Consider the following 10,190-nt stretch of genomic DNA (forward strand, 5'->3'; position numbering starts at 1 on the left):
GTTATTTTTCCAGGAGTCAGTGTTTTTCAGTGATGTGTACATAGACTTCTCTCAGGAGGAGTGGGAATGCCTGACTGAGGATCAGAGAGATTTGTACAGAGATGTGATGTTGGAGAATTACAGCAACCTGGTTTCAATAGGTAAGGACATCTGTCTATAATCATTGAGACTGTCCTGAAGGTCTGTTTTCTCCAATGTGGAAACATTCACCTGCCTTTGAAAAAGCCATCAGAGTTGTATATCCTGTTCCCATAAGAATATGCTGAGAACTGTAGTTAGAAGCTATACCAGGTGCGGTAGCCCATACCTAGGGCCCTTGTACTTGGGAGGGTGAGACAGGAAGACTGTCATGAGTCTAGTCTGGGCTACAGAGTGAGACTCTCTCAAAAAATTTAAAAATCTGCCCAGCATAGTGGTGCACACCTTTAATCCTGGTACTTTGGAGGCACAGGCAAGTAGATTTCTATGAGTTTGAGGCCAAGCTGGTCTATATAATGAGTTCCAGGCCAACCAGGGCTACACAGTAAGACCCTTTCTCAAAAATAAATAATTAAAGCCGGAGTGCAGGCCTCTAATCCCAGCACTCGGGAGGCAGAGCCAGCCTGGTCTACATAGTGAGTTCCAGGCCAGCTGGGGCTGCAGGGAGACCCTGTCTCAAAAAGACAAAAAAAAAAGACATTCCAAATCTCCATTGTTTCATATGCCCGTTTCACCTTTCTGTCACTCTTGCATTTGTCATTTTTACAACAAAGGGACTAGATTTGAATTCTGAGGCATGCTTATCTTCCGTTTTCCTCATCACTTCTTTTGTAAGCAGGACATCTCGTTTCTAAACCGAATGTTATCTCACACTTGGAGCAAGGGAAGGAGCCCTGGTTGGTTGGCAGAGAGCTGACAAGAGGCCAGTGGTCAGGTAAGTGAGCCATGGCTGATGATGGCTAAGTTGGTCAGTGGAGAGACTGCTTCCCTGATAATGCTCCCTGCGAGGCTCCCCTCGGAATCCATAGGCCTGTTGTACATCAGACTTTTTCAGTACAAGCTTTCAAACTGTCTCACCTTTCGTCTTACCTAACACAGTTCGCAGACTTTGTTCTTGTACTTGGCTCCTAATTCTAACTAGCTGGTGCCCTCCTCTACCCTCTCTAATGATGCTCTATTTTTTTTAATATTTTATTTATTATTTTTATTTTATGTGTATAAGTGTTATGCCTGCATGTAGGTAAGTGCATCTGTGTCAAGCAATGCCTGCAGAGGACAGAAGAGGCTGTCAGATCCCTAGAAACAGTTGTTAGCTGCCATGTGGGTGTTGGGATTCAAACCCCGGTCTTCTGCAAGAACAGTCAGTGTTCTTAACCGCTGAGCCATCTCATGATGCTCTATTTTTATGTAGCTCTGGCTAGCCTGGAACTAGGTAGACAAGGCTGATGTTGAACTCAGATCTATCGGGCTCTGCCTCTGGAGTCCTGGGATTAGGGGTGTGCTCTACCATGCCCAGCAAAATACTCTTTTCTAGCATTACTTTGGATCTAGTTTCTTCTAGGCTTCTTGAAAGATCTTGGATGTGGGGCTCAAAGGGACACTTGATGGATTGTTGAGGGCAAGAAGCATATTAGAAAAGTTATTAGTGCCATGGACAGACAGCAGGATGGCAGGGACTGAGAGGAGAGTGCAGACCCCAGGATCACAAACAGATGGAGTAGTGGGAGCTCTAAAGAGGAGTTAGGCTCAGGGCTGGGCGTGGTGGCACATGCCTTTAAACCCAGCACTCCGGAGGCAGAGGCAGGCATATCTCTGTGAGTTCAAGGCCAGCCTGTTCTACATAGTAAGTTCTAGGCCAGCAGGGGCTACAGGGAAACCCTGTCTCAAAAAGACCAAAAACAAAACAAAACTAACTAACTAAATAAATAAAAAGAGTCAGGCTCAGGTGGTAGTCTGAGTCCCTTGTAGGTCTCTAAGGAAGGGGCAAGGTTTCAGCCAGGCTTTGATTCCCCATTAGGAGGCAGGAAAGAGGGTGAGGAAGGGGATGCATGGCCACCAGTAGCCACAGGTGGCCCTTTGATGTGTCCAAGCCTGGAACTCTCTTCCCCAAGTGAGAAATCCCAGTACCTGGAAGTCCATTAACTGTAGATGACAGACATTGTCTGTAAGGCTGGGGAGAAGGGGCTATAGGGACTGTGTCCTGAGCTGCAGTCTGGTCTGGATTTTAACTCTTCTCAGCCTCTTGTACTTTCTGTCTATTGGACTGTATATATTTTCCTACATTTTTCAAAAGCTGCTTTTTTCTATCTTTTTTTCTTTGTTTTTCCCCCTCTCCTCTTTCCTCCTTTGTCCTCTTTCCCACTCCTGGGTATGAAACCCAGTGCCTGTGCCTTCTAGGACCATCCTTTACCACTGACCTATAATCACAGCCTATTCTTCAACTAGGTGTGATCCATTTGCCTAGATCATTTTGCTTTGTTGTTTTTTGTTTTTGTTTTTCTATTTCTGTTTTTTGAGATAGGTTCTCCCTGAAGTATTTTTTAATTGAATTTTTGTGGTTTTCATACAATATAATTTTGATGGTATTTAGATCCCCTCCCCTATCCGTACCTGCTCCTTATTGCCTCCTGCTCAATTTAATTGTACTCTGTTATATAAATAAGTTTTATGGAATCTGATTTCTGTCCCCAAATGTCCATCAGTGTGGGTCCATCCACTGGAGCCTCCAAAAGTCCTATTCTTGAAAGAGACTGTCTCTGCTCCTCCAGCAGGGGTGGCTTGCCACAATTTTCTTAGGTTGGATTGGGATTTCTTACCCATTCCCCATGTCTATGCTGGGATCCTGTCTGGTTTTAGCTTACATGGGACTTGTGCATGCCATCACCATTGCTGTGGAAGACTCTGCTTTCCTGTCATTCACCACCTCTGGCTCTTACGGCCTTTCTGCCCTTCCTTTGCAATGATTGCTGAGCCTTGGGAGGAAGAGGTTTGGTACAAGCAAACACACATATCTTGATTTAGTACCATTTATTCAACAGCTGCTGGTGGGACTGGTGGGATGTATATGTATATTTATTATATATACAGATTTATCTTATATATATTTTTGGTGTGTGTTTTTGTTTGTTTTGTTTGAGGCAGGGTCTCAGGTAACCCAGGCCAGCCTTGAGTTCTTGATCTGCCCCTTCTACCTCCCAAACACAAGCCCTCATGCTCTGCTTCATAATGCTTTGCCTTCCTTCCTGGTGACAGGTTAAGTTCTGATTTAGGTTAATTTGTATTTCAAGTTCTTTTTTTCTTTTTGACCTATCTACTTGTATCTCCAAATATGGATATGCCTAGTAGACAATAATTTTCAGTTATTTTTATTGGAAATTTTCACAAATACAGGAAGTCATAAAAATTTTTTTTATGTATCTTGGTTTAAGATTTTGTTTGTTTTTTTGAGACTTTGTCTCATGTAACCCAGGCTGGCCCTAGACTCACCATGAAGCCAAGGCTTGAATTCCTGGTCCTCCTACTTCACCTCCTGGATGCTGGGTTATAGGTGTGAACCGCCCCCCGCCCCGCCCAGCTATGTCTAGCTTTTTTATTGAAGATTTTTGCTTTCAAGATTCATGCATATTGAATTATAAAAAAAAATATGAAGAAAGATGGCTGAAAACTCACCAAATATGGTAAAAGGTATAACATACCAATATTAATCAGGATACACTCAAATGAGGCACAGCATAATCAAATAACTACAAATAGGCAAGGTTTGGTAGCCCATGTCTTTAATCCCAGCACTTGAGAGGCAGAGGCAGGCAGATCTCTGTGAGATGGAGGCCAGCCTGGTCTGTATAGCAAGTTCCTGGATAGGGCTATAGGGAAATCCTGTCTGAAAACAAAGAAACAAAACAAAAACAAATGACTAAAAATAAAAGATAAAATCAGTAGGTAAAGGGTCAGGCATGATAGTGGAGCGCCTTTAATCCAGCACTAAGGAGGCAGAAGCAGGCAGATTTCTGTGAGTTCAAGGCCAGCCTGGACTACATAGCCAATTCCAGGCCAGCCAGGGTCACAGAATGAGGCTTTGTTCAAAAAAAAAAAAAAGGAAATGAACTATAAAAATGCAGTTACAAAGGCCGGGCATGGTGGTGCACACCTTTAATCCCAGCACTCGGGAGGCAGAGGCAGGCAGATGTCTGTGAGTTCGAGGCCAGCCTGGTCTCCATAGTGAATCCAGGACAGCTGGGGCTACAGGGAGACTCTGTCTCAAAAAAAAAAAAAAAAACACCAAAACAAAACAAAACAAAACAAAAAACGCAGTTACAGCTAGGCATGGTGGCACATGCCTTTAATCCCAGCACTCAAAGGCAGAGGCATCCAAGTAACTGTGACTTCAAGGACAGTTTTCTAAACAGAGAGTTCTCTTGTATAGAAATAATGAAGTGAGTGACCAGATTTCTCTATGTGAACCATGAAAGCTCAAAGAAGATAGAGCAATAATTTATTAGGCCAAAGAAAGCACTGTTGACCCAAGGTCAACATCTAACAAAACTTTCCTTCTTCAGGAATGAAGGTGGAAGTAAGAAGTTGGGACTGGAGAGAAGGCTCAGTGGTTAAGAGTGGATACTGCTCTTACAGAGGACCCAGGTTCCGTTCTGAGCACCAATGTCAGGCAGCTCACAGCCTCCTATAACTCCAGATCCAAGGGATCCAATGCCCTCTTCAGGCATCTGGGGATACCTGCACTCACATGCATAGACACATAATTAAAATAAAATTATCTTTTTTGTTTATTTATATATTTATTTTTATTTTATGTGTATGAGTGTATTGCCTGCTTGTATTTAAGTGTACCCATGTCATACAGTGTCTATAGAGGACAGAAGGTGTCAGATCCCCTGGAACTGGAGTTATCGATGGTAGTTAGCTGCCATGTGGGTGCTGAGAATTGAACCCCAGGTCTTCTGCAAGAACAGTCAGTGCTTTTAACCACTGAGCTGTCTCTCTAATCTCAATCTTTTAATAAGTAAGAAATAATGATTTTTCCAGTGTGCCCCACAGTTGATTCTGTGACTGAGAAGCTGGGAAAGGAAGTGATTCCCCTTCCCATAAGCAGCAGAATTGTAGAGCGCTTAGGGGCAGCACCAAACAATCATGTCTGTAGGATGTAGCCCAAGTCACCCAGGTTTTTTTTTAAAAAATATTTTATTTATTATTTTTATGTGTATGAGTGTATTGCCTACATGTGTGTAAGTGCACCCATGTCATGCAGTGCCTGCGGAGGTCAGAAGAAGGCACGGGATCCCCTGTAACTGGAGTTACAGATGGTTGTTAGCCACCATGTGAGTGACAGGAATTGAACCCAGGTCCTCTGCAAGAGCAGTCAGTGCTTAACCACTGAGCCATCTCTCCAGCCCAGTCACCCAGTATTTAGTTCAATGGAGGATTTTTTCTTTGAACTTCAGACAGCATAAAAAATTGTAATTAAAACTCTTTGTGAATCATGCCAGGCACAGGAGGGAATTCTGAGTAAGACTTCTTTACCCCGGAACTGTGTTGAACTCGTCTCTGCCTCGATGTCATTACTTTGCTTCTAAAAGTCACAGTTTTCCATTTTGTTCCCACCACAGTTTTTCGTCCTACAAGTCCTCATTTTCTCAACATTTCCATGTCTCCCTTCTCTGAAAAAAAAATTAAATTCTCGATTCCAGTTGTTCTGGAAAAAAAAAAAGTAAATTAAAAAATATATAATTTGGCAAGTCAAAACTATGTATATTTATGCCATCCCAAGTAGCATTAGCATTTTTATACGCATACATTGTGAAATGATTACCACAGTCAGTCTAGTAAGCATGTCTTTACATAGTTGCTATGTATGTGGCGAGAACATGGAGGTCTACTCCCATCATAAGTTTCAAGTATTCAGTACCATGTTAACTGTAGTCCCACTGTAACTATGCATGGTGTATAAATGCTACTACTCATAACTGTGTGCTGTGAGCAGATAATATCCTATATTAAATATAAATCCTATAGTAAATATAATATCCTATATTAAATATATTACTTAAATTTTTTACCCCTTGTACTCATCTCCTACTCCTGATAACCATCATTCTCTGAATTGACCATTGTTAAATTTTATATCATATGCAAATGAAATCAGGCAGTATTTGCCTTTCTCTACCTGGTTGATTTCATCTAATATAATAACCTCTTGATTCATCCATTTTGTGAACATACGTGGGTTTTTTTGTTTGTTTGCTTTGAGACAGGATTTCCCTGTAGCTAGCGTGGAACATGCTATGTAGACCAGGCTGGCCTTGAATTCACAGAGATCCAGCTGCCTCTGCCTCCAGTTGTTTGTTTGTTTTTGACTCATATGGCCCAGGCTGACCTTGAACTCACTCTGCCTCCCCAGTGCTAGGGTTACAGATGCTAGCCACCATGGCTGGCTCAAGATTTCCTTCATTTTCAAAAAGGTTTATTTTTATTTTAAGCGAATGAGTGTTTTGTCTGCATGTATGTAAGTGCACCATGTATGCCTCCAATATCTGAAGACCATTGCAATAGTTATGAGCCACCTGATGTGGGTGCTGGGAACTGAACCCAGGTCCTCTGCAAGAGCAGCAAGTGCTCTAAAACATGAGTCTTCTCTCCAGCCCTAAGATTTCTATTTTTTTTTTTTTTTTTTTTTGACAGGCTCTCCCTGTAGCCCCAGCTGGAACTCACAGAGATTCACCTGCCTATGCTTCCCAAGTGCTGGTTTAAAGGTGTACACCACAATGCCAGGCTGATTTCCATCATTTAGGGAAAAATTTTATGTGTATGAGTGTACTGCCTGCATGTAGGGAATAAGTGCACCCATGTCATGCAATGCCCGCAGAGGACAGAAGAGGCCGTCGGATCCAGGTCTCCTGGAACTGCAGTTACGGACAGTTGTTAGCTGCCATGTGGGTGCTGGGTTTCGAACCTGGGTCTTCTGTAAGAACAGCCAGTGTTCTTAACCGCTGAGCCATCTCTCCAGCCCCCAATTTCCATCATTTTTAAAGCGGAATGATATCCCACATTTTCTTTATCCATTTGTTCATCAGTGGACACTTCGCCTTGATTGCATTTCTTGTGTATAATGCTACAGTGAACATGGAGGGGTTACCTTATCTCTGTATTCTCTCCAGTACATGTCATCTGTTGTCCTTAGGTCAGGGGTTTGAATAGCTAGGTATGAAGTAGTTTGCAAAGCCTGTTGATTAGATGATCAGTTATCTAGAATATTTTCATATACTTGGCCATTTTTCCATCTTAAGAAATGACCAATTTTAGGCCGGGCGTGGTGGCACTTGGGAGGCAGAGGCAGGCGGATCTCTGTGAGTTCAAGGCCAGCCAGTGCTATAGGGACACCGTGTCTCAAAAAAACAAACTAAAAGTAATGACCAATTTTAATTGGGTTTTCTTGTTGTTTGTGTTTAGTCCCTCCTTAGCCAGTTCCCCCATACTCAGGATTGAACCTGAACATGCCAGGCAAGCAGTTCATCTCCTACCCTTTTGTTAGTTTGTTTCGTTTTGTTTGAGACTAGGTCAGGCTGGCCTTGAATTCTCTCTGTAGCACAAGCAGGCCTTGGACTTGGGGTCCTCCCAAGTAGATGGGATTACAGGTCTGCCCCGCTACATTATTATTTCTGTGCCTCAGTCCCTCACCTGGGTTACCTAGTGATTAGAAGCTATTTTCACAAGGGGAGAATTGTCCAAATTGATGTTTCTGCAAAGAAACAAGCCCTGAAAACTCATATTCTGTCTTGCTAGTAGTTTTCATTGTTTACGTTGTTAGGTGTCATGACTTTGGCTTGTTGGTATTCTCAGGTTTTTATCTTCTAAGGTGCTTTCCTTGATGACTGACATGACTGAGACTGATTTAAAGTGTTGGTTTCTGTTCTCTTGCCTACTTCTATAAGGAATGAGATCAGATGCCTTGTCGCCATCACAGACACGTTGCAATGTGGGTTATCGCCATATGACAGGACAACTTAAAAGTTGCCTTCTTTAGTTCAGAATCTTATTTCATACTCACTGAGTACCTACCATCCGTCACACAGTTCCCAGCTTTTCTGTGTGATTTCCCTATCTTCTCGTCTTTCCTCTTCTTTGCTCTTCTGTTGTTTTATTGAGATGGGTTGCATGATGTAGCCCAGGCTTGCCTAGAACTCACTATATAGCTGAAGCCGGCCTTGAACTCATAGCAATTCTCTTGCTTCAGCCTCAGGAGTCTTAAGAGTACAAGTGTAAGTCACCACCTGGCTTTCCCTTGCATTTTATTTATTTATTTATGATTATTAATACAGACGGGCTTCATACTGTCTATGTAGCCAAGGATGACTGTGAACTCTATCCTCCTGCCTCTACTTCCTGAGTGTTTGGATTGCAGATGTGTGCCACCACACCCAGCTGAATTTCATCCAGTTTGAAAATTTCAATTTATTTCTCCCATTCTAATTGAATTTTCATTTCTCCCAAATAATAAAAATGTGAGTGAGCTCTTTCATACTTTCTTTCAGTCTTGGAATCAAAATGTGAGACCAAGAAATTCTTTTTGAAGAAGGAAACTTACGAAATAGAGTCAGCACAGTGGGAGATAATGGGAAGACTCACGAGACACAATCTTCAGTGCTCTCCGCTCAGAGATGGTTGGGAATGTGACAACCAGTTTGAGAAACAACGTGGGTCTCAGGGGAGACATTTCAGTGAACTGATAATCACTCAGGAAGACATGCCCACATTCAGTCAGCATCCATCCTTCACGCTACAGCAAATTATTAATAATAAAGAGAAATACTGTGCGAGTAAAGAAAATAGGAAACTCTATAAACATGGCTCACGGTTTGCCACCCCTCAAATAATCCACACCCTTGAGAAGCCGTATGAATGCAAGGACTGTGGCAAAATGTTTAGACACCCCTCGAGACTTGCTCATCATCAGAAAATTCATACTGGCAAGAAACCCTTCGAATGTAAGGAATGTGGAAAAACATTTATTTGTGGCTCAGACCTTACACGGCATCACAGAATTCACACTGGTGAGAAACCCTACGAATGTAAGGAGTGTGGAAAAGCCTTCAGTAGTGGTTCAAACTTTACACGACATCAGAGAATTCACACTGGTGAGAAGCCTTATGAGTGCAAAGAATGTGGGAAAGCTTTTAGCAGTGGTTCAAATTTCACTCAACACCAGAGAATTCACACTGGGGAGAAACCCTACGAATGTAAGCAGTGCGGCAATGCCTTCAGCCAGAGTTCACAACTGATTAAACATCAGCGAATCCACACAGGGGAGAAGCCCTATGAATGTAAGGAATGTGAAAAGGCTTTTCGTTCTGGTTCAGACCTTACGAGACATCAGCGGATTCACACTGGAGAGAAACCCTATGAATGTAAGATCTGTGGGAAAGCCTATTCCCAGAGCTCCCAGCTTATCAGTCACCACAGGATTCATGCTGGTGAGAAGCCCTATGAATTCAAGGAGTGTGCCAAGAACTTTAGTTATGACTCACAGCTTGTTCAGCATCAGAGTTTATACTGGTGATGCACCAGAACACACACAACGTTGGGAGAACTCCAAACTACCAGAATCAACTTGGAAATCCCTCTGGATTGAAGAATGTAGAAGTGTTTTAGGTGTTGACCACAGCTTACCAAGCTGAAGAAAGTGCTGGAGAAATGCCTATGAATACTGTATATTCTGGAAGCCTTTTAGTAAGAGCTCTTAGTTCTTTTGACCTAGATTTTTCAGTCTAGCGAATAATTGAAAAAGACAATGCTTTGACTCCTTTGACCTTAAACATCAGAGAATTCAGGTAGAAATTAATCCTGTGATTTTCATTGTTTCCCTAATTTTTCTATAATTGTTACATTAACATTTGATTTTGAATTCATATGGCTATGAAGTTTTTCTGTTTACATCATGGTTTACAAAATGCCTTGATTTTTAAAGTTAATAACAAGTGCTATTCATTTTTAAAAATGGTTTGTTCTTTTGCTCCTTATAAAAATGTTTTGGAGCTGGGTGTGGTGGCGCACACCTTCAATCCCAGTACTCAGGAGGCAGAGGCAGGTGGATCTCTGTGAGTTCCAGGACAGCTGGGACTACAGGGAGACCCTGCTTCAAAAAGACCAAAAAAAAGAAATAGAGGAGTGGGGCTGGAGAGATGACGCAGCACTTAAGGGAG

The 10,190-nt window shown here is 42.3% G+C and overlaps 1 protein-coding gene across 7 annotated transcripts in view; it reads left to right on the forward strand.

The window, feature by feature from the left end:
• The window catches only part of LOC103750685 (zinc finger protein 260), a 42,424-nt gene extending 32,528 nt beyond the window's left edge, over positions 1-9,896 (forward strand). For 4 of the 7 annotated variants that reach the window (XM_029556536.1, XM_029556535.1, XM_029556538.1 and 1 more), the window contains 3 exons: positions 14-140; positions 815-913; positions 8,523-9,896. In XM_029556536.1, the coding sequence (XP_029412396.1) occupies positions 14-140; positions 815-913; positions 8,523-9,547 (1,251 nt within the window). In that variant the 3' untranslated portion in view covers positions 9,548-9,896. The remainder of the gene's footprint in view (positions 1-13; positions 141-814; positions 914-8,522) is intronic. The other 3 variants (XM_029556540.1, XM_029556541.1, XM_029556542.1) reach the window with 3 other exon arrangements.
• Positions 9,897-10,190: the final 294 nt, after the last annotated feature.

Source organism: Nannospalax galili, unplaced genomic scaffold (assembly GCF_000622305.1).
Source record: "Nannospalax galili isolate Female #2095 unplaced genomic scaffold, S.galili_v1.0 scaffold886, whole genome shotgun sequence".
In the NCBI taxonomy this organism is placed as follows: Eukaryota; Metazoa; Chordata; class Mammalia; order Rodentia; family Spalacidae; genus Nannospalax; species Nannospalax galili.